General features: G+C 44.9%; 1 protein-coding gene across 2 annotated transcripts in view; it reads right to left on the bottom strand.

The window, feature by feature from the left end:
- The window catches only part of MEGF8 (multiple EGF like domains 8), a 61,076-nt gene that overhangs the window by 23,899 nt on the left and 12,592 nt on the right, over positions 1–24,585 (bottom strand). For both annotated transcript variants that reach the window (XM_081868611.1, XM_081868612.1), the window contains exons 10-23: positions 20,895–21,014; positions 19,825–19,991; positions 18,690–18,797; positions 17,957–18,104; positions 16,464–16,627; positions 14,892–15,083; positions 13,798–13,998; positions 12,114–12,353; positions 9,747–9,865; positions 8,235–8,366; positions 6,724–6,837; positions 3,760–4,008; positions 2,290–2,486; positions 1,007–1,217 (exon numbers count right to left, since the gene is read on the bottom strand). In XM_081868611.1, the coding sequence (XP_081724737.1) occupies positions 1,007–1,217; positions 2,290–2,486; positions 3,760–4,008; positions 6,724–6,837; positions 8,235–8,366; positions 9,747–9,865; positions 12,114–12,353; positions 13,798–13,998; positions 14,892–15,083; positions 16,464–16,627; positions 17,957–18,104; positions 18,690–18,797; positions 19,825–19,991; positions 20,895–21,014 (2,362 nt within the window). The remainder of the gene's footprint in view (positions 1–1,006; positions 1,218–2,289; positions 2,487–3,759; positions 4,009–6,723; positions 6,838–8,234; positions 8,367–9,746; positions 9,866–12,113; positions 12,354–13,797; positions 13,999–14,891; positions 15,084–16,463; positions 16,628–17,956; positions 18,105–18,689; positions 18,798–19,824; positions 19,992–20,894; positions 21,015–24,585) is intronic.

The following is a 24,585-nucleotide window of genomic DNA, read 5'->3' as shown; positions in this document are numbered from 1 at the left end:
TCTATGCAAAAGTGTATAACCTACGCAGTTATGCACAAGTTTTCCTTTATAACTTATTCTGGTTTTGCAAGTCAGTGAGAGAGAAAAGCAGGCATGGAAGGTACTAAAGCCAGCAGTGGCAGCAGGGAACAGCACCCTTTCAGGTATACCATTACACCATCGTAATGACCAGAAAGCTTCTGTTACTTTTCCTCTTAAAGGAGGCTGAATTCTGCTCCCAGTCATGTTCTGTGAGCTGGCCCTTTTGCAATGGACCCGAGGCATGCACACAGCCCTACATAAATACTTCCTGTTCCAGGAAACTGGAAGCATGTGTGCGTATGTCAGTCTTTGGTTTTTTGCCAGTACACGGCACACATCAGGGAGCAGTTCGATCCATTTTGCACCTCTTTAATGACGTGAGAGAGTTTTGCATTAAAAATATGCAGTTTGGGCCCAAATGAAGGGCAGCCAGAAACAAAAGACCTTTAAAATAAAGAATATAATGACACTAAACATTAAAAGAAAGTTTGATGGCTCCCATAGCTTGTATGCTGGAAAAGCTCTGCATGTCTTTGTTTTTCAGGAGGTGAGCCTTTGGAAAATCGGGGAAATGCAGGTTGTGGAAAAAGCAGTTCAACACGACCGCTTTTATTGTGAGCGTGGCAAGCGCCCCAGTGGTCCTCAGCAAGCGCCCCAGTGGTCCTCAGCAACCACCAGGCGAAATTTCAAAAAGTGGGAGAACTAGAAAAGGTGGGCAAAGTTTTGCACAGACCAAATGAGGAACTGCTTTGCTGTGTCAGACAACAGCTGCCAACCAGAAGTGCATCAATGACTATAGCGGCCAATCCTATCGCTTGTATCTAGCAGTTGGTAGTCAGTAATATAGACTGCTCTTGAACATGGCAGCTCAACTTAGCTCTTCAGGTTAATAGCCTTCCATAGAAGTTGCTTATTTGTGCAACTTAGGTAGTATTGCCGTAATCCAGGGGATGCAACTGCAGTCAAATCAACCAGCTTCTCTCACCTGGGGTCCCCATAGTAGCCAGGGGCACAGCGCTCGCAGTGAAGCCCTTCAGTGGGTGGGGCGCAGTAACAGGCTCCTGTGGCCCCGTGGCAATAGCCCATCTCCTCCAGGCCATGCCCATTGCAGGCACACTCCTGGCAGCCACTCTGATTTGTGGCATTCCCATAGCTGCCAGGCCGGCAAAGGTGGCAGCGCTCACCATGGGTCCAGTCTGCAGAGGAGGAGCAAAAAGAGGATGAGATTGATGTGGACAAGGAACAGAGGAAACTGCATTCAGTCACAGACTGGCTGGATGCACATGGGATGGTGGGCAAGGGAAGAAGGCTCAGAGCCCGGGAAGTGGAGGTGGCATGACGATGAGTGGTCAGAGGGAGAAGGAGAAGACTGGGAGGTGGTGTCGGAAGCTGAAGAGGCAACAGGGTTTAGTGAGCAGGGAGAATCTGTGGCAGAGAAAAGTCCAAGACCAGAGGCAGAAGCAGAAGGGCAGGAGGTGAGAGGCCAAGGGGCAGAGATGAGTCAGTCTGGTGAAGAGTCAAGGGTGTTTCCCCCTCCTGCTGTGACCAGCTCCCCTCCCCACTTGTCTCCCAGAACCAGAAGAGGCATGAAAATGGCAGGGCAGAGGTTGGCTACAGGCAGGTGTAGTCTTAGACAGCTTGGAAAACACCCTGGAAAGGAGGGGACTTAGACAGCTGTGGGGAGGTGGGGACCTCCAGTCTCAGTAACGGCTTCATGGGGGCAAGATCTGCCAGAGATAAGTTTGGCATGACACCTCAATGTCAATCGTGTTTTTGCTAATAAAGAATTAACCCCAACTTGCATGGTGTGATTTACTGGTGGCTCGCTCCTGACAATTACACTGAGTCAGGTAGTTGGGTCCGTCTAGCTCAGTATTGACTACACGGACTGGAAGTGGCTCTCCAGGGCTTCTGACAGGAAATCCCTCCCAGCCCTACCTGCGGAGGGCAGGGGTGGTATCTGGGAGCTTCTGCATGCAAGGCAGATGTGTGCCTCTTGACCTATGGCCCTTTCCTAGGGGGAGAGAAGGAGGAGGCAAGAACTGAGGACCTGTCCTCTTATACCAAACCATCACCAACCTCAGGCCCTCCACAGGTTTTGGACTACAACTTCCACCAGCCCAAACCAGCACAGCTGATGGGAGCTGTAGTCCGAAAACCATCTTATACCCTCCGAGGTGCACACTGACGGTGCTTTACTGCCCAAAGAACAGCGATGCAACAAAACCGTAAATTAGAAAAGCAAGAGACAAGTAGCATTTGGCTCACTCTGGCATTCGTCACAAACGCCGGGCCCGCTGAGCCCACAGCTGCTGTGGAAGTGGCACCCGCAGTCCACATTGCACTGCACCCCACTTGGTGGTGGGGTGGCCCCCATGATAGTCTCGGAGGTCCAGCCCAAGTCGCACACGCAGGTGAAGTTGGGGGCCCCGCTGCATTCGCCATGTGCGCATTCGTCGTAGCACCTGTGGGAAAACAGAGAGGGGAAGATGGAGAAAGTCCTGGAGAAAGCTCTTCCCAGAGCTACAGGGCCCATGCCCTCCACAAAGTGCAGTTCCCAGGATTCTCTAGGGGAACTCACAAGTTTAAAATGCGTGTTGAAAGCGTGATGGGAAGTTTTGCTTCTGCACATGACTCTGGCAAAACCATTTTAAGCTGAGACATTCCTTCATCACCCTAGAATGTTCAGTTCACATTGAGTTCATGAGACATTGCATCCTGACATGTTCTTAGTGCTTGGTTGACCACATCTACGGATGAATTCTATATATTAATCACTAGTAATAGTTTAAGTCTTGCTATATCAATCACTAGTAATAGTTTAATAAGGTGGTTTTCACGCCTGTCCAATTCTGTGTTCCCTTTCCCAACCTTTAATCTATTGATGATTAATGCATATATGCAACCTTTGCATTGTTTGCATTGTATTTGTGTTGACCAATCAGCAACAAGCACATATGTGGCAATGCTGTAATATTCAATAAAAGGGACTCGCCGAGACATGCTCGGGAGATGCCTCCCATATGACACTTGTCATTCGTCTGTCGTTCATTTCAACCCAACAAAAGCGCTTTCAATGTATGGTACAGATCCTTCAGAGGGACTGGATTAATAGAGAAGGCGCAGCCAAACTAACGCAGAAGTTTCAGAAAGATGAGAGTCTGGGGTCACAGGACCGTCACCACCAACCCCATCAGACAACCAAGGCTCACAAACACGTTCTGCAAGGGGGTTTCCTGGCATCATAAGGTCGTCAGAAAAAGCCCTGCAGGATCTTGCCACAGGCCCATCTAATCATGTTCTCACAGTGGCCAAACACATGCCTATGGGAAGTCCACACCTGAGCATTCTTCCCTGCTCAGGATACCCAACATAGTGCCTCTGGCAGTGGAGAGAATTACAGAATCATGAAATCATAGAAGGTATCTCCAAGGGTCCTCTGGTTGAACCTCCTACAATGAAGGAATCTCAACTAAAGCATCCATGGCAGATGACCATCCTGGTTCGTAGCCACTGAGAACCTTACTCTCCATGAATCTGTATAACCTTCTAAAGCCAGGCTGGTGGCCACCACTAAATCTTGTGGGAGCAGATTTCATTGTTTGTGAACACTGGGGAGAAATCTCTACCTGCTTGCCGACAGTCTCTGGTTCCCATAACCAGAGCCAAGCTCAAGGAACGCCCCACCCCAAACCTGGCGAAAGCATTTTGCCTGCCCCTCGCGCCCACCCTACTCACGTCTGGTTGCAGTACGCCACCCCGTCCCCCGCATAGCCTCGGTTGCAGTGGCATTCGAAGGAGTCGGGTGTGTTCTTGCAGCTGGCAAAGGGATGGCAGTTAGCCAGGCCCAGGCGGCACTCGTCCACATCTGGGCACTGCCCGTAGGACCACTGGGCCGGGTGGGTGGGAAGCAGCCCATGAGATTCCCAGAGGGCCACAGAGCAGTTCAGGAAGGTGTTCAGGCCTGAGAAATCCCCGGGGAGGCACCTGCAGAGGGGAAAGGAAGAAGTTATTCACCTCACAACAGTCCCAGGGCTGAAACCACCTTTGCTTTCAAAGGATTCCCTGCCTATAACACCTGTATGGCAAAGAGAAATTCAACAAGGGCCGTATTTCCCTCTGCTGACCCTCCACCGATGGGGAAAACCTCTGGCTGTTGATTTTTTCTTTTGCTGTCACTCAAAGAAAAACAACAACCTCGTGGAAAAGACTTGGCAACCTTTCCAGCACAAACACAGCAGATTGTAATTTCTTCCTTCAAAACGTTACTCATTTTATTTATTAAATTTGCATACCACCCTACATCTATAGATCTCAGGGTGGTTCGCTACACGAAAGCACCACATTAAAAAACACAGAATACATGATAAAAATAAGACCCACAACAAAACAATGATCCCCCCTCTCTCCTGCAAGATGTTTGAAAGGGCACTGGAGGTCCATCAGCCAAAGGTCTAATTAAATTCGTCTGGTGCGAAAACGTGTATAATGAAGGCGCCAGAAGAGCCACCCTGGGGAGAGCATTCCACAAATGGGGAGCCACCACAGAAAAGGCCATTGTTGTGTTGCCACCCTCTCGCAAAGGAGGCACATGAAGAAGGGCCTCAGAGGATGATCTCAGGATCTGGGCAGGTTCATATGGCGAGAGGTGGTCCTTCAGACATTGCAGTCCCCAAATGGCCGAAATATTGGGAGATCTTGGAACAAAAGGGAGATAGATTAAAACTGCAGAGTTTTGAAAAACTAAAAAACAAAGTGCGAGACTGGCTTCCTTATTATCAAATAATGGAGGTCTTTAAACTGGATAAGAAAATTGGCTTCCAGGTGGAAAAATCAAAATTGGAAACAGAACTATTAGAACCTAAAACTAAGAATTTGTCAAGAATGTGTAACTTGCTGTTGAAATGGAATACTCAGGATGAAATGGTGAAATCTGCTATGATAAAATGGGCACAAGATGTTGGACACAACATTATGTTTGCTGACTGAGAACAGTTATGGACCACAGGTATGAAATTCTACGGCATGTAATGCCTTAAGAGAGAATATAATGAAAATTATATATAGGTGGTACATGACACCAGTCAAGCTTGCAAAAATATATCACTTGCCCGACAATAAGTGTTGGAAATGTAAAGAAAATGAAGGTACATTCTTTCACCTTTGGTGGACGTGCCCAAGGATTAAGGCTTTCTGGGAAATGATATACAATGAAATGGGAAGAAGAAATGAAGAAACCAGAGGTCTTTCTCCTGGGCATGGTCGGCCAATTGGTGTCAAAAAAGGATAGAACTTTCTTTATGTTCGCCACAACAGCAGCAAGAATATTCATCGCAAAGTACTGGAAGACACAAGATCTACCCACCCTGGAAGAATGGCAGATGAAAGTAATGGACTATATGGAACTGGCGGAGATGACTGGCAGAATCCGAGACCAGAGAGAAGAGTTGGTGGAAGAAGATTGGAAAAAATTCAAAGACTATTTGCAGAAATATTGTAAAATTAATGAAAGTTAAAATGATGTTGGATTGAAACGAACTGGTTCTAGCAATAAGGTTAGAATGAATTCGCAAAAATAGGTTGATAATAGATGAAAATATAAAGTTACAGTATATTAGGATATTGGATTAAGAATAAAACAAAGAGGGGAAGGATTTGCTGAACTAAATATGAATTGGAATACAGAAAAGGGAGGTGTGAGGGGGTCAGGGAAACAAGTAAACAAAGTATAGGCTATGAAAAGATGGACTTCTTTTTAACTGTTTGTTTTTTCTATTTTCTATTTTTTCTTTTTTTTTCTTTGTTGACATCTACTTTGTAACTCATTTGTTTTTCTAAAATCTTAATAAATATATTATTAAAAAAACAGATATTGCAGTCCTGAGCCCAACCATAACTGAAGTTAAAATGGTGGAACTGAAGTCAAACCTGAGGTTCCCAATTTGGCGCGACACACCAAATGGCGGATTGACCGCCCTGCCCCCTTGTTCTACTCACCCCCTGGGAGTAAGCTTAATAATAATAACAATAATAATTTTATTATTTGTACCCCACCCATCTGACTGGGCTGCCCCCAGTCTTCCAACATATATAAAAACATAATAAAGTTACACACTGAAAGGCTTCCCTATACAGGACTGCCTTCAGATGTCTTCTAAAGGTGATATAGTTACTCATCCGTGGCCAGGCTAAAGCAGGCACCTTGTTTATTAGGTGGGGAAGAAGTGTTAGAATTCCTGCTCCATGATTGCAGTCATGGGACTGTTGTCTATCACATGACGGTATATGTTTTGACTCCACAGACTGGGAAGTGACGGAGACAGGATGTTTGTGTGACTGTGTCCCCGTGAAGTGGGACTATTGTCCTTTGTTCTTTTTCTCTTTGCTGTCTGATGCTAGAGAGAGAGGGAGCCATGTTGTAGTGCTCCGTGTGTGTTTATATGTAAATAAAGTAGATTAGCCAAAATGCTGAGTTGCTAAGGTCTGTTACGCAAGCTGCAAAGACTCTGCGGATCCCTAAGTGTGCCGATGTCTGTTGGCATCGGTCGCTGTGATGTTCGGGCTGAAGAAAGCTTTTGAAGCTCCTGAACGATCGACCAGGAGGAAGGGAACATGCCAGTTGGGCATGTGTCTCTGCCAGGGTCGTACTCGAGTGTAGGACAAGCTCCTGACAAAAAGAACCATTGTAAACATGAGTCTTACCTGCCCAAGGTGGGGTTGTCCGAGTTGCCGCACCAACCGCATTCAAAGTTCTGCAGGCATTCCCGGCAGGTGTTGAACCGGGTGCAGTCCAGGCACTGGGGCACAGAGTGCACGCTGGGGGGAGGGGAGAGGGGGGGGAGAGGTTGGTGAGCAGCTCCTGCATGCACTGGGTCCAAGAAAGAAGGAAAAGAGGGAAGAGGGGTCCAGAAGACTAGTAACTTGATGCCTAGCAACTTACAGTGGTGCCTCGCAAGACGAAATTAATCTGTTCCGCGAGTCTCTTCGTCTTGCGGTTTTTTCGTCTTGCGAAGCACGGCTATTAGTGGCTTAGCGGCTATTAGCGGCTTAGCGGCTATTAACGGCTTAGCGCCTATTAACGGCTTAGGGGCTTTAAGAAAAAGGAAACAAACTCGCAAGAACTCGCAAGACGTTTCGTCTTGCGAAGCAAGCCCATAGGGAAATTCGTCTTGCGGAATGACTCAAAAAACGGAAAACTCTTTCGTCTTGCGAGGCATTCGTCTTGCGAGGCATTCGTCTTGCGAGGTACCACTGTAATTTCTCAATTGGCTGACTCTGGTTTTGCTGCAAATAAATTGTCTTAAAATTTAAGTATTCACGTTACTTCTTTCCTTCTTTCTCAGGAACTCAGAACCAACTACAAAAATATTTTTCTGGGGCAAGGCGGAAAGGGGTATTTGCAAGCTCTCTCAATGGTGTTTCAAATATACATGATTTCACTGAGGGGTGTGGTGCCTCGGAGCGTAACTCCTGCATAAATGGGATTCCTGTATGCATCTTGTGGAACGAATGAATGGATACAGTGGTACCTCGGGTTACATATACTTCAGGTTACAGACTCCACTAACCCAGAAATAGCATCTCGGGTTAAGAACTTTGCTTCAGGATGAGAACAGAAATCGTGCAACGGCCGCAGCGGGAGGCCCCATTAGCTAAAGTGGTACCTCAGGTTAGGAACTGTTTCAGGTTAAGAACGGACCTCCAGAACGAATTAAGTTCTTAACCTGAGGTACCACTATAAATCGCCATCTCTTTTTCCACTACCACGTCCCCTCACACGGCTTTTAACTTGGGCTGGGACTCGCCCATATTCAATAATTCCTTGTGGAAACCGGAGATTTCCCTATTACCTCAGGTTACGAACTTAATTCGTTCCGGAGGTCCGTTCTTAACCTGAGGTGCGCTTTCGCTAATGGTGTCTCCCGCTGCCGCCGGCGCACGATTTCCGTTTTCATCTTGGGGCAAAGTTCTCAACCTGAGGTACTACTTCCGGGTTAGCGGAGTTTGTAACCAGAAGCATTTGTAACCCAAGGTACCACTGTACTAGCATTTTAATGAGCCAGGAGTGTTGCTCTTCCAAACTGTGGCCTGCTAGCAGAGGGAAGCCCCTCTGAGCCTGTGCAGATTCTGCCTTTCTTCTTTCTGCCAAACAACCACAAAGGAGAACATGACTTCCTCACTCCCCGAGTCTTCCTGCTGCATGCCCAATGTACCTGTCATACCAACCACGGCAGTCTCCATAGGGGTATTTGGCCAGGTAGGCAGCGAAGAAGAAGCAGCTACGTGTGGACTGGCACCAAGCACACTGGCTGGAGTTGGAGAGGCACTCGGAGCAGGTATTGCGCCTGGAAAACAAGAGGAAAAACCAACGCTTCCAAGACCCGCTCTCAGAACTACTTTGCCCCTTCTGCACCTTCCAGGTTGGGATTCAGACCTTTAGAGGCCCTAAACATTTTAAAAGACTTTGTTGCCCCCATATATATCTCATTCAAACTATAAACAACAATAAACCATAAAATAAAACTCAAAATGAAACAAAACATATGGTACAATGGAAAATGAATGTTTATTTTGTATACTGCTTTATATCTGATTTTTTTTCCTGCTGCTTTTTTCTAATTGCAAAGTCTTGGATCAGATCCTCAAAACTAATCTGACATAACATATCTGCTTCTATACTAGGTAGAGATAAAGAATCCAGCCTGTCTTGTTGCATAGTTGTTCAGTTGGAATTTTTAATATGAGCAATTTGTGACCATTAATGTAAGAAATCCAGCAATGGAAAATTTCTGTGGTGTCCCCTTGATGCCCTAAGCATGTGCTTACTTTGCTTAATGGTTAATCCAGCCCAGGTGCCCCCACCTCCTGATCCCCCCCCCCGGTGCCGCTGCTGCTTGAACCAGGGCTTCCCAGGTCCAGGCTGTGCTAGGAACCCAGCATCTTTGATTCCTGCATTGCAGGGGGTCAGACTAGATGACCGCCAGGGTCCCTTCCACTTCTACAATTCTATGATCTCAGGCTTCTTGAGGATAAGACAGTGCTGCTGCTTCCCCACTGGCGAAGAGCGGGCATTAGATGCTGGATCAGAGTGAGTTTTCTGACCTGAGCAACCAGTAAAGGGAAAGGTAAAGGGACCCCTGACCATTAGGTCCAGTCGTGACCGACCCTGGGGTTGCGGCGCTCATCTTGCTTTATTGGCCAAGGGAGCCGGCGTACAGCTTCCGGGTCATGTGGCCAGCATGACTAAGCCGCTTCTGGTGAACCAGAGCAGCGCACGGAAACGCCATTTACCTTCCCACCGGAGTGGTACCCATTTATCTACTTGCACTTTGACGTGCTTTTGAACTGCTAGGTTGGCAGGAGCAGGGACCGAGCAACGGGAGCTCACCCCGTCACGGGGATTCGAACCGCCGACCTTCTGATTAGCAAGTCCTAGGCTCCGTGGTTTAACCTACAGTGCCACCCGCGTCCCAGAGGACTCCCCAAATACTTCCAAGCTTCCCTTTTCTAGTTTTCCCTGTTGCCTTCTTCCCTGCAAGGCCACATGTCTCCCATCTGCTGGCTGGCCCCTCAGCCCCAGCCACGGAGTGCCCCTCGCTCTCCTGACCTGGCTCTCGTCCACTTCTGTTTGTGGCCTTCGTGCTCGGGAGGGCAGAGTCTGACCGAGGTTCCTTTCCACCACAGCCTTATCCCAAACCTTCCCGCCGCCCCGCTGGCTCACTCACTGGTTGCAGAGTTTGGGGCAGTCCTTCGGAGAGCGGATCGCACTGGGGAGGCGGCCCCGGCGGCTGCAGAGAAAGTCCCCCTTCTTGCTGCTGTTCACTTGCCACTCGCAGAACGGGTCCTGGAGCAGGGGAATGAAAGAGGAAGCATGGGGCTCGCATCCAAACGAGTGCCAAGTCTCTCGTTCCGAGAGACTTATTCAACAGAAAATAATATTCAGAGTCCACTGGACTCCAGCAAAACTATACCAGAAGAAAATAACAAGAGCAGACAACTGCTGGGGAGGTAGGAGTAAAAATGTGAAGTTGGTACATATGATGATTAACTGCCTGATGATAAGAACATTTTGGTGTGAGGTGAGGATATTTATAGTAAGAGTAATAAAAAGAAATTGTTATTTAGGGGAACTGAATTTAATTCTAAATTATATTCCGGAAACATGGGAGATTTCAAGGGGTGAAAAAAAAATGGATGTACCATGCTATATTAGAAGCAAAAAAAAAAAAAAAAAAAAAAATATTTTGATGAATTAGAAGAGATTCCAATTGAGCACATGGATTGATAATATGGACAGATTAGCTACATATGAACGAACTGCATGTCGACGCAAATTAAGAATGGATAAATACAGTATGAAGAAATCTGGAATGAATATTTAAGCGATAAGGCGGATAGTGGTGGGAAGTGAGGGGAGGAGAGAGAGGCGGGGAAATATTGTTTAAAAGGTGCAGTCAGAGGTATATCAGTGTATTTAAATCTGAATTGTCAAATTGTGTTATTATTGTTATTATGGTTTTTGTTGTAGTCTCTTTTGCGGTTGTTGTTTGTATCGAAAAAAATGATTAAATATTTATTTTTTTAAAAATAATCTCTCATTCCGTAGGTGCAAGGATTTACAGTGGTGCAAGAGAACTCTCCCCCATTCTAATTCTAAAATCAAGAAAATCGGATTTTTAATATTTAAATTAGATTTTTTAAAATAAAATGCTTTTGGAGAAAAAATCTTTCTAAAGATAGTTTTATATTTAAGTTACATTATAGTCCAAAGGCTATTCATCAGGAAATAAGGATTTGTTTTAAGTTTTTTCATGTGCGCCACAACTCAGCCTAAGGTGTGTGGGTTTTTTTAAAAAAAAAAAAGTTTAACCACATCAGTTAACAAACATGGATATATATGCTATAATGTTATTCTTTTAGTTAAATAAATTGGTTAAACTGTTATTAAGGAAATGATTGTTTTTCTCCTTCCAATAAAGTATAGCAGAAAAGTTGTCCAAATATAAACAGTTAACTTATTAAACCTCACAATAATGTTATAATTATCTGTCTATGTATTTCTAATAGTGTAACCAAATCAGTAATTTTTGATATAATTGTAAAACCTACTCTGAAAATTCATTATTCCAAAAATGAAACCTTCATCTGGTTGCAAATATGAAAGATTATACCAGAAAGAATGAGTCTTTCGTGATTTAAATCAATTTGATTTAAATCAAATCCACCCTGTTTGAATTATGAGCAACAGAAGGAATTAAGAGATTGTCATTATGATATAAAAGAGAGAAGATAGGGAGCAGGAACGGCCGGGGATAAAAAAACACACATGGAAAACAGAGTGGGAAGTCAACAGAAGTAAAGATAGATTTTTATGTACAGTGGTGCCCCGCAAGACGAACGCCTCGCAAGACGGAAAACCCGCTAGACGAAAGGGTTTTCCGTTTTGGAGGCGCTTCGCAAAACGAATTTTCCTATGGGCTTGCTTCGCAAGACGAAAATGTCTTGCAAGTTCCTGCGGGGCTTTTTTCCTCCCCCCCCCCTTTTTCTAAGCCGCTAAGCCGCTTATCAGCTGATCTGCTAAGCTGATAAACTGCTAAAAGCCGCTAAGCCGCTAATAGCGCTAATCCGCTAAGATGTCAATGGGCTTGCTTCGCAAGACGAAAAAACCGCTAGACAAAGAGAATCGCGGAATGGATTCTTTTCGTCTTGCGAGGCACCACTGTATTGGGGTGTATATGTGAAATTTAATAAAATATAAATGGGGGGGGGGAGAAAGGAAGGAAGGAAGGAAGGAAGGAAGGAAGGAAGGAAGGAAGGAAGGAAGGAAGGGTCTCTGATGTAACCGCTACAATGCAGTGTCAACAATCCATCTCCATTGTTCCTATGCCTTTAAGATTTTATCCCTCAGAAGAGAAATGGGTTTCATTGACAACAACCTACCCCAGGCAGATCAGACCCATCGTTCTCCATGCGCAGATATTGTTGAAAATACAATGGTCTTGCCTGCTGCACGGATCTGCACCTGCCTCCCCCTCTCCAAAAAAGACTCTGCCCCAAGGAACACACAAACCCACAAGCCATATCCCTCTCACCTTGCTGCAGGCGTGGCAGTCTCGGTAGTCCTCGCACAGGATGCAGTTGCCAGGGGCCAGGATGAGGCGCACGCTGCCAGCGCCACAGCCACCGGCATCGTCCTTATGCGCCAGCCGACGGTGGCAGGTGGCACTGATCGGGCACCAGCCACAACCCTGGTCGGCCAGGCAAGCCAGGCAGGAGCGGTAGGAGGCGCACAGCTCTGAGCGATAAGGCTCCAGGAAGAAGTAAGAAATCTCCTGGCAGGTAAAGACAGGTGTGAGAAGAGAAACAAAGATAAGCATCACCTGGTATAAACATCACTGCATCTCTCTGTGTCGGAGGGGATGCAGCGAGCGAGGTCCACTTCCTTTATCTCTATTTCATTTCTTAAAATTTATATACCACTTGATTGTTTAAGAAACAAACCAACCTCAAAGCAGCTTACAAGAAGAATAACATGGAAATAACCAGTAAAAAACAAGAATTGTAAAGCTTCAAAAAATCACTAACATCTTGATGTTAGCATTAAGATAAATTCAACAGTGTAAATAAGTTTTGATGGATGTAATAACGGAATACTGAATGGTTTAGTTTATACAAAATATGCAGGGATTTATGTTACGCAAAATGAATCATGGAAAGAGAAGAAGGGAAGTCATTGATATTTTAAGGTTGTTTAAATGAATATTTTAAAACGTAAAACAGAAAATTTAATAAAAATTATAGAATAGATAATAATTAACATCTTTTTTGGACAATTTAAAGAAATATTATTACATGATGAATACGTGAGCAGGATTAGAACTATGAGCAACAGAAGAACTTGAAGATTATAGCAGTGTTGTTATGATAAAAGAGACACAAGACAGGGCGCAACAGAGGGAGAGTAATAAAAACACAGTGGAAAAGGGGGTGGGAAGTTGACAAAAAAATAACAAAGAAAAAATGTTTTACTATGTACTGAAATGTATGTGTTCAATTTTTGGAAAACTTAATAAAAAATATGATTAAAATTAACTAATATCAGCGACATACTAAAAAAACATGTCAACATTCTACATGTCTGCATAGACAAAAATGTTTCGGCAGGTGCAGGAAAGAGCACAGCTTGTGTCAATTGGCAGGGAGTTCCAAAGTGCCACCCTAAAAAAAAAGCCCATGGGAAGCACAAGAGCCCTCCTGTTCCTCCCAACTCCTCCTGTTCCTCCCCAACAACTGGTGTTCAGAAGCACGACTGCCCCAGCCTGCAGATATCCTTCGCTCCCTCGCATTCTTTTCCTCTCAGATCCTGAATATTCCTCAAAAGCTGCTGAACCTCCTCCCTTTTCAATGGCAGCAGTCTGCACTCGCAGCAACGTAAACCAGAAAGCAGTGGGTTTTGCGCTCGACGTCCCTGAAGACGAGCGAGGCTGCGGACCTCTCCCCACGGAAGAAGAAGAGTTTGGATTTGATATCCCGCTTTATCATTACCCGAAGGAGTCTCAAAGTGGCTAACATTCTCCTTTCCCTTCCTGCCCCACAATAAACACACTGTGAGGTGAGTGGGGCTGAGAGCCTTCAGAGAAGTGTGACTGGCCCAAGGTCACCCAGCAGCTGCATGTGGAGGAGCAGGGAATCGAACCCGGTTCCCCAGATTAGGAGTCTACCACTCTTGACCACTACACCACACTGGCTCTCTCACGGAGAGGGTGAGATACTCACGCTGCCCCCAGGAACTCCTGTGCGATCCCACGTGAGGGTCAGCTCGCTTGTCTGCCCGTTGCCGGAGTTGTTGAGGTGGCCTTCGACCAGGACGGTATACTTATTGCCCCTTTCGGTGCTGGGGAAGAGGCGCTCGGCCCCGGGGCGCTGCAGTAGCCGCTTCTCTTTTTCCTGCTGCACTGCCCAGCGGCCCACCTCCTCCTGAAAGGGAAGGCGGGAGGGCTAGGAAGAGCAAGTTCTGCAGCCTAGAGTGGCCTTCTAAGTGAGTCAGAAGTTAACTTGTAAAGCCAAGGCAGCTTTACAAAGATCCACTTACTTACTTACTTGCTCGGCTGCCTTTAAGTTTAAGAGTCACCTGCAGGTGAGCTGGTCTCCCCCACCACGACCCCTTTACTCTCCTTTTAAAAAAGTGGGTTTCTGGTGACTGGGCCGCTGCCTATGTTTGATTATGGTCACCAAATGCTATGAATCGGAACAGCCCACGGACAAAAGCTGTTCTTTACCCTGTTGGTGCTTCTATATCTTCTGCCTGAGGGCAGGAGATCAAGAAAGTGCCGGCCAGGGTGTGAATCATCCCTGAGAATTTTCCTCACTCTCCTGAGGCAACGTTCTTCCGCGATCATCCAGTGGATTCACGGGACAGCCCATAATATCTTGTGCTGTATTCACCACCCTCTGTAGGCACTTCCTGTCAGTTGATGTCAAACGTACCACACCGTGATGCAGTATGAAAGGACACTTTCTATTGTGGACCACTAGAAGGAGATCATCAAATGTCGATTGACATCATTCTTTCGCAATACTCTGAGGAGATGGAGTCTCTGTTGGGCTTTCTTAACCACCTTGGTTGTATTGATTTTCCAAGTAAGGGCTCCACTGAGATAAACTCCTAGGAATTTAAAGGAAGAGACTCTCTCCACACAGCCCTCCCCAATGTACAGCGGGGCTAGTACTCCTCTCTTCCTCCAAAAGTCCAACACCATCTCCTTTGTCTTGCCGATATTAAGATATATATATTCCGTACTCTGCGGCACCTTACCTCCCTGTCGTATGCTTCAAACCCGAGTTCTGCCCCCGGACTGTTGTACCCTTACCAGCTCAGACGCTCCAGGGGCCCGGGCCAGCTTGGCAATCACAAAGAGGCGCTGGATGCGTGCCCAGATTGAGATGTCTTCGGCAGGTCCGGAGCTGCTGACCAGCGGGTGAATGAAGCCCTTGTAGACCAGGGAGACGTCCATCTCTGTGCTGGGGTTGAGGGTGATCGTGGTGCTGCGGACAATGGAGACCTAGGCAGAGGACAGTTGTCACAGGCTGATCTCCTGCAGAGTCCAGGGCAGGGCAAGACCACCTTGAGACGGCTGGTCTCCCTGCCGCTTCTCTCCACTGTCCAGAGCTGGGTGGCATCGCCCACCTGGCACCACTCAGGCCATCAGTTCAATAGCCACTGCATACTCAGACAAAGTTGGGGAAAATGGCAAATTAGGGCGTTATTAAATTACTGTTTTGGGGAAAGAAATAAGAAGGTTTGCTCTTCAGACAGGGCAAGAGAAAAGGCAAACAGTGCCCCAGAGTCCCATCCAGACCAGGCAGTCAAGAAGGGTTACTGTAGTCAATGTTATCGAAAGCTGCTGAGAGGTCCAGAGGAAGCAACACTGTCCCTGCTCAGCTCCCAGCTTTATGTAATCTGCCAGAGACTTAATGGCATTAAGAGACTTAGCATGATGGTTAAGAGCGTTGGACTAGGACCCGGGAGACCAGGGTTCAAATCCTCTCTCAGCCGTGATGTTCACAGGGGTAACCTTGGGCCTGCCGCTGCCTCTCAGTCTCACCTACCTCGCAGGGTTGTGTTAGGATAAAATGGGGAGGGGGTGAACCATATATGACACCATATATGGGGATATAAACGCAGTCATAAATGAAAAATAAAATATCTGTGGCATCCAACTTCCTGAAGAATTGTGGGGAAAGATGTGTAAATCAATCAATCAATCAATCAATCAACCAACCAACCAACCAACCAACCAACAAATTGGACATTATTTTATTTCATATTTTTTCTTCCCAAGTGTATCATAATATTTTTAATTAAAAAAACCATATTTTGAATAGGTTACTTTTCTGAATGTTTTAATTACAAATAACCTATTATGGAGTCGAGTTAAATTGCACATTGCACTGTATTCAGATCACGGCCCTCCCATGTGATGGATGTGTGTGTCTTTTAATGAACACAGCAGAGTGAAAATTATGAGTCATTGCAGGGAGGGAGAGGGGGGTGTTGTGTATGAACTTAATAGCGTTTAGCTTACTTTTTAGTTGCTATCTTGTTAATATCGTTTTACAGATTATAAATGCCTTGTTGATTTGTTAATCGCATGGTGCGACTTACGCTGTAATTGTGATGTTTAGCTTATATTCTGATTGCCTGTTTGTTAATTGTGTTTTATAGACTGCAATTGGTTTACAGGCGATTTGTTAATTATATTATATGATTTATGCTGTACTTGTGATGTTATGCTTTATGTTATTTATTGCTTGTAACCTGCTGTGGGATTGATTTGACTGGAAAGCAGCAAAGAAATGCAACCGATCAATCAATCAATCAATCAATCAGCTGATTGTGTTTATAAATCTGGGGAACCACTCTCGCCACGCCGCTCCCTTACCTTATCAGGCTGGGAATCATTGCGCGGCTGCTGGTAGGTGATGAGGTGGAGGCCGGGGAGGAAGTTTTCATGCTGACACTGCGCCAAGGAAGTGACAAAGAAGGGCTGAGGACCCCACCAGCCATACGTCCCAGAGATTTTCCCCACCTGGCACCTGCCCTGCTCTGCGGAGGAAAAGGAAAGAGGAGTGTCAGAGAGTGGATTTCTTCAACACATGGTTTCTGTTGAAATATGAAAGGCACCAGCTCCTTAAGACACACCTGCTTGGTTTTTTTTAATATAATATTTTATTAAGTTTTACAAGAGAAAAACAATACAAAAGAAAAACAATACATATCAAACATACAACAGACATCAAAACACCAACAAATACAAACAGTTAAAACACAACAAAAAAGAAAAAATATAACAGAAGCAAAAAAAATTAAGAAATTTAACAAAAAAGAATAAAAAAAACTCTTTTCAAATTCTTATCATTCATAAACTTATTTTCCTGACTTCCACCCACCTCCCTTTCTTGTATTCCACTTTAAAATTGATTAGCAAATTCATTCTTATTAGTTTTATCCTTAAATAATTTCCCTCACGTATTATACTTTCCCGATTTTCATCCAATATCTATCCCTTCTTTCATACTCTTATTTCCCTTATTTACTAGAACCCCTTCATTTCATTTCAATGTCATCAGCATTCAAAAATTTTACAGTGTTTTTGTAAGTAGGTTTTAAACTTCTTCCAATCTTCTTCCACCCACTCTTCTCCTTGATCTTGTATTCTGCCGGTCAATTCCTTAAGACACACCTGCTTGGACAAGCATTCTCCTGATCTGAATCTCCTGTTTTAATTTTTGATTTTTACTGCTATGCGGCTTTAATGGGCTTGTTTATTATGCATTTCAATTATAGACGTTTCAGCGTTTCGAATAAATTGCTTCAGGGTGTATTTAAATAATCTTATTATTATTAAGAGCATTTGCAACCCATTCTTCAGCCAAAAAGAGTCTCAAAGTCCCTCACATGCACTCAGTTAAGAGAAGACGGTTCCTGCCTGCAAGCTTACGGTCCTTTAAAGAAAGGCACACAAGGGGAAAAGAAATGTAGGGAAGAGGAAAAAATAAAACTCAAGTGCCTCAGCTCTTAAACAGAGTTCCTATAATGCCCAGCTGCAACAGTTCAGAGGTAGGTGGTGCCTGCCTAATGGAGTTTCCGTCAGCAAAGTAGATGAAGTGAGTCCCTGCTTTCCATTCTCCCTCACTGAGGCAGTGAATTGCCTTGGTTTTCCTTCTTGAAATTAAGGGTGGTATACATCTTCTGTTATTTATTATTATTTTTAATCTCTTTAAAAACAACAATGAAGAATACAGTGTTCATTCCCAAGCTTGTGGCTAGCTTGTAGCCCCAAAAGAGCAGTGTTTGTAATGTCACTTTAAGAAGTGTGCCTCATTAACGCAGGTTTGTGGCAACAGACAGAATGGCCCGGCTTGGCTCACTTACCTGAGAGAGGCATGCAGGTCTCGTTCTGCACACACCAGCCAAAGGGTCCCGGGGCACGAGGCAGAGAAGCGTTGGTGCCGCCGAAAGCCAGGCAGGACTGGCAGTCAACTAAGAGGCGGGCCAAGCCCAGGCAGCCAGTATTGGGGCACTGAGGAGAAGGAGGGGGAAGACATTAATGAGCCCTAAAATCTTGCACTCCCAGTAGCCAGCATGGTGCGCTACAGATGTTGTCAAATTACAACTCCCACCATCTCACAGTCGACAACCAGTGAGATTTCCAATCCTGTCCATGCGCAGCTACTCATTTCTGGATCATCACCCCCCCCACACCCCCAGAGTTAAAGGTAAAAAAAGGGTAAAGGACCCCTGGACGGTTAAGTCCAGTCAAAGGTGACTATGGGGTTGTGATGCTCATCTTGCTTTCAGGCCGAGGGAGCTGGTGTTTGTCCACAGACAGCTTTCTAGGTCATGTGGCCAGCAGAACTAAACCGCTTCTGGCACAACAGGCCACCGTGACAGAAACCAGAGCACACAGAAACGCTGTTTACCTTCCCGCCACAGTGATACCTATTTATCTACTTGCACTGGCATGCTTTCGAACTGCTAGGTTGGCAGGAGCAGGGACCGAGCTCACTCCATCACAGGGATTTGAACCATCGACCTTCCAATTGGCAAGCCCAAGAGATGTGGGTGGTGCTGTGGTCTAAACCGCTGAACCACCTAAGTTACTCACAGTGCTGTGGGGCTGGGTACTCTGGCAGCCTCTCATACACCAGGCACATTCTGGGTCCTTGGCACACGTGGTTTTTTCAGTGTAAATGGAGCAGTAGTCCAAATGGTACTGAGGCCGTGGGGGGAGAAGCAAAGGTGTGGGTCAGTGTCCCCTCAACAGTCCTGCATCCAGACAGGCACTCAGAGAGGCTGCCTTACAAAGTGCCCCACACAAAGGGAGGGTGTGCAGCTCCTGCCCCCCACACCCTGCCCTCCAGCAGAATGCAAAGACTGTCTCTGCAACAACACACATTCTTTATTTTTTAATGTATTCATTTTAAGGTGTTACAGACAGCTTGATATAGAATAATGTGACAATGATTAGCACATCTCCAAACCCGGCATGGGGATTTCCAAGGTGGGGGGTAGCAGATTCTGTTGGTGTTTGGGGAACCAGGCACCATTTTGAATCAAGATGGCGGACTAACACTTTTGGCGTGACTTCACCTGATTTTTGGGAAGCGGGTCCAAAATCACAAACTGCGCTGTCCATTTTAAAAGCACAGTTTTTTTGTTTGTTTCCACAAATCACCAGGTACCCCCACTGGTTATAAATAAAGCAATAAATAAAATAAAATAATCTTAAGCGGTGAATAAGAGTACCGGGGGGGGGACATAACACGTAAATCATAAAACAAAATTTCAAAGCGTAATTAAAATTTCTCCGTTGCATAGACTATCAGTTGCAAACTAAAACAACAGTTCATCTGGAGAAAGCTTGGAGAAAAATAAGGGTTTTCAACGGGTGTATAAAGCACAGAACAGAGGGAAGAAAGGAATTGCGTACATGAACACCTCAGGAGAGACCATTACTTCCTGGAGCAAGTTAACCAGCCTAATTCTCTACATAACAAGTCTCATGCTGCCCCATTTATTTGTAAAATTTCCAAGTTTTACGATTTTACAGTTAAAAGGACACACCTGAGAGACCCTAGTTGGGGTGTACGTGGTTGGCCTGGTTAAGACCAGAAGCCCCTCTGCTTGAGCACAGGTGACAGGCCAGCAATTAGGATGCAGAGGTTTTGATGGGCCCACAGTCAGGCAAGCGCATCGGAAGCAGGGAAAGGGAAGGGGTTAAGGGAGGCAGAGTCACTTACCATCTGAGAAGGCACCTGGAAGACAAAAGTGGGCACCTTGTACGCCAGGAGGTCTCCCCGCGGGACCCCGCTGTAGCCGCCAGCCACAACCAGCACGTTCCCGTTCATGACTGCGGCCACATGGGAGTAGCGGCCTCGCGCCTGGGCCTGAGTCTTGGCCTCGTGTTCTGAGGGAAGGAGAAAGAGACCAGGTCAAGGGCAGCCTATTGCGGTGTCACAACAAAGCGCAGGAATTGGGGCCCAGGAGAAATAGGGCGCCATACAAAACTATACATTTTGGAAAATGGTTTGTCTGTCTATCTGTTCTCCGTGAGTTTAGCCACCTCTCGAGATATCGTTGACAAACTTGGCCTGAGTGTTCTGAGGTGGGGGCAGTAGTCTTTGTCACCAACTGGTCACCGGGTTACAAGTTGGTGGACCAAAATGTGACTTTGGTATGACCTTGCCTGTTTTTTGGCGTAAGTTCGTCCATCTCTTGAGATATCATCACCAAACACGGCATGAGAGTTCCTGAGGTGAGGTGAAGGGGGTCCTCATCAATATTAGGGAGCCATTTTGAATCAAGATGGCGGACCAAAATTTAACTTTGGCTTGATTTTTGGTGTGACAGATCAAAACTCACACTATCCATTTAAAAAAAAACAAACCAAACATTATTTTTTTTGTTCCTTTGCAAGAAGAATGAGCAATCTGTGATCTGGTTCAGATGTTGCTGGACTACAACTCCCATCAGTCCCGACCATTGGCAGGGCTGGATGAGGCTGATGGGAGCAGGAGTACTAGGCGAGATATAAGAGGGATACGGGCTCCTGCTTTACAAGCTCTGTGGCAAAAGGATGCTCAGCAAGCTCAGGTGCCCCCTTTCCTTTCAACGCTGCGATGAGAGAAGCTGGACCTGTGGAACTTCTCTCCTCTCCAGGAGAGGAGATACAGAAGTGCTCTTGATACAGAAGTGCTCTTTCTATAGGGAAGTTGACCACTGGAGATTCTGTGAGTTCATGGCACCATCAGGACCCTGCAGCAAACTAAGAGGGCGAGTGCAATTTCCTAGAATCAGACCCTTCCCTCACCGTGGGAGAGTGGAGGCGCCAGATCGTGACTGGAGACCCACTGATGGCAGCCAAGGTGGTAGAAGAAGATTTCATCCTCGTAACATTTCTCCTCATGGTAGTGGATGTGGACGTTTCCCCCTGGATAGGAAGGGGGAAAGAAGCAAAAATATATATTATAATAAAAACTAGGTTGTGGGACATTGAACGCCAGGAACTAACAGCAGCAGCAGCAGCAGAGAAAACATGTTCCCCTCTTAACTTTCAACTTTCTTGGGCATATGAAATTAACCACAATTATCTTGAATTTTTAATCCTCATAAATATACATTTATACATTTATGGAGGGTATAAGAGCAATTTATTCGGGTCAGAAAGCCAAGTTGATTATCAATAATAACTTAACTAATTCGTTTGAGATCTCGAAAGGTACAAAACAGGGATGCCCCCTGTCTCCTCTCTTGTTTATTATGGTGTTAGAAATAATTACAAATAAAATAAGGGAAACCCCGGAAATAAAAGGAATTAGTATTGGAGGGAAAGAATATAAACTAAAAGCCTATGCAGATGACTTGGTAATATCATTAAGAGACCCAGTAGAGCATATCAATAAAGTCATGGAGTTGTTGGAAGAATTTGGGAAACTGGCTGGCTTTAAACTGAATAAGGCTAAAACCAAGATGTTAACAAAGAATATATCTGAAGATCAAAGAAACCAGCTTGAGCAAAAAACGGGAACTAAGGTGGTGAAAAAGGTGAAATACCTAGGTATTTGGATTACTACGAAAAATATAAACTTAGTGGAAGATAATTACATAAAGACCTGGAAAGAAGTTAAAAAAGATTTGGAGACCTGGAGCCGGCTAAAACTCTCCTGGTTGGGGAGGATGGCAGTAATTAAGATGAGCATTCTTCCAAGGCTGCTGTTTTTATTTCAGAACATCCCGGTGATTAGGGGCACGAAGTTGTTCAAAGATTGGCAGAAAACCCTGTCCAGATTTATCTGGCAGGGCAAAAGAGCAAGAATTAAATTCAAACTACTCACAGACCGTAAAGACAGGGGAGGGTTTGTGGTCCCGAACCTGAAACTATACTATGAGGCCACATGTTTGTGTTGGATCAAGGATTGGATTGCGTTGAAAAACACGGATTTGTTGGATTTGGAGGGATTCGATGCTAGATTTGGTTGGCATGCGTATTTATGGCAGGATAAGGAGAGAGCACATAAAGGATTTGCCAACCATGTCTTTAGAGGAGCGCTACTCGAGGTATGGAACAGAAATAAGAGACTTATAGAAAAGGACACCCCATGGTGGCTGTCACCAATTGATATCATCACAATTAAAAAAACTAACATGGAAGGACAAAGATGGACTTATGAGGAATTATTGACAAGATCAGATAAAGGGTGGAGGCTCAGACCTTATGAGGAAATAAAAGACAAATTAACAACTTGGTTGCAATACTATCAAATTAATGCGTTATGGAATGAGCACAAAAAAATAGGGATGAGTGAGAAAAAGTCCAGATATCAGGTGGAAATAATAGAAGGAAATTCTAAACTCCTTTCTAAAATGTATAATCAACTACTAGATTGGGACACCAAGGATGAAGAAGTGAAGGAAGTTATGATCAAATGGGCCATAGACCTTGGATATAATTTAGAATTTGATAGGTGGGTGAAACTCTGGAACAAGGACATGAAATTTACAGCATGCGTTGGACTCCGAGAAAACTTACAAAAAAATGATGTACAGGTGGTATATAACCCCTGTGAAATTGGAAAAAATGTACAAGACCGGGGACAAAATTTGCTGGAAATGCAAATCAAAAGAGGGCGACTTCTTTCACATGTGGTGGGCCTGTGGAGAAGTGAAAAGGTTCTGGGGACTTATTTATGATGAACTAAAAAAAATATTGAAATACACCTTCCCTAAAAAACCTGAAGCTTTCCTCTTAGGAATGGTCGGGGAGGAGATAAGACGAGAAGACCAAACCATGTTCCAATACGCAACGGCAGCGGCCAGGTTACTTTTAGCGCAAAACTGGAAAACCCCCAATATCCCAACTACTAGAGAATGGCAATCCAAATTATTTGAGTATATAGAGCTAGCAAGGATGACACAGAAGATCAGGCATCAGAAAAATGTTAAATTTATTACTGATTGGAATAAATTCTTTACATATATAGAAAAAAATATAGGAAATATTAAAATTACAGTAGGCACAATATAAAGCCTGGGAGGTATTGATACAGACGGTAAAAAGAAACCGCAGGGAGATAAGGTTAAAACAGAGCTCAAACCGTGATGGAGGGAAGTCCTTAATGTAATGTTGTAATTTGATATATGTATGCGTTTATTTGTGTTTTCTTTTTTGTTTTGTTTTTATTTGTTTTTTGTTTCTTTTTTGTTTCTGTTGGTTCATATGTGTGCGTTGTTTTGTTTTTAACTTGTATTGAAAATCAATAAAAATTTAAAAAAAAAATTAATCCTCAAGAAAGAAGGGCATTTTCACTGGCCAGGTTTAATTCAAATCCTTCAAACCTCCTTTGGGGAAGGCTCTTGGGAATGGTGGAAGGAGAAAGAATTTGCCCACGTGAAGACCATCAGGTGGAAACTTTTACACATATGGTTCTTAAATGTAAACGATATGTTGATCCCCGCCAGCAGTTCCTAGATCAACTCTGCATCCCCCAATGGAAACCAGAGCTAGAGGTCATACATTTTCTATTACTGGGGAATAATCAGGAGCTCACCAAGTTATTGGCTAAATATCTTTATCTGGTTTTTTGTTGTCAAAACACATTGCAGATGTCTGATCTCCCTGGGGACCTAGAGATGTCATGTTAGACTGCTTTGCCTCTTTCATTTGACAAATATCTTGTGTCACTGGGAAGGCGGGAATTCTGTATTGATTTGCTGTGGATGTTTGTATGTGATGCAAATAAAAAGTTTGATGACGATGATGAAAAATACATATATACAATGATGCAATAAAATGTCCAGCTATTTCCAGTGCCTAAGAACACAAGGAAAGTCTGCTGGATCAGGCCAGTGGCCCATCTAGTCCTGTTCTCCAACCAGATGTCTGTGGGAAATGGGGAAACAGGATTCGTGCCCAAGAGCCCGCTCCCCTCCTGTGTTTTCCAACAACTGGCATTCAAAAGCATTGCTGCCTGATTGCGGAAGCAGTACATAGCCATTATGGCTAGTAGCCACTGATAGCAACTGATAGGGGATATGGGGACCGGTGGGTGGATGGGGGCAATACAGTTGTACCTTGGAAGTCGAATGGAATCTATTCCGGAAGTCCATTTGACTTCCAAAACGTTCAGAAATCAAAGCGCAGTTTCTGATTGGCTGCAGGAAGCTCATGCAGGCAATCGGAAGCCACGGAAGCCCCGTCGGTCATTCGGCTTCCAAAAATAGTTCACAAACCGCAACACTCATTTCCTGGTTTGTGGCATTCGGGAGCCACAATGTTCAAGAACTAAGCTGTTCAAAAACCAAGGTACGGCTGTACTTATTCCCTTCCTTCAACACAGGCTTTTCCCTTAATGAGACAACAGAATTTTTTACAGGAAATGGAAGCTTTGGCAATATTAATTTAACAATACCGTACTAAACTTGGGAACAGGGTCGCCAGTTCTTTTTCCTGGCTCTGCTCCTGCGCCTTTAGCACCAACCTGGATATGCAGCAATTTAGCACA

Source organism: Podarcis erhardii (genome assembly GCF_964252035.2).
Source record: "Podarcis erhardii genome assembly, chromosome: 7".
NCBI lineage: Eukaryota > Metazoa > Chordata > Lepidosauria > Squamata > Lacertidae > Podarcis > Podarcis erhardii.
This window is presented reverse-complemented; position numbering and strand designations above follow the sequence as displayed.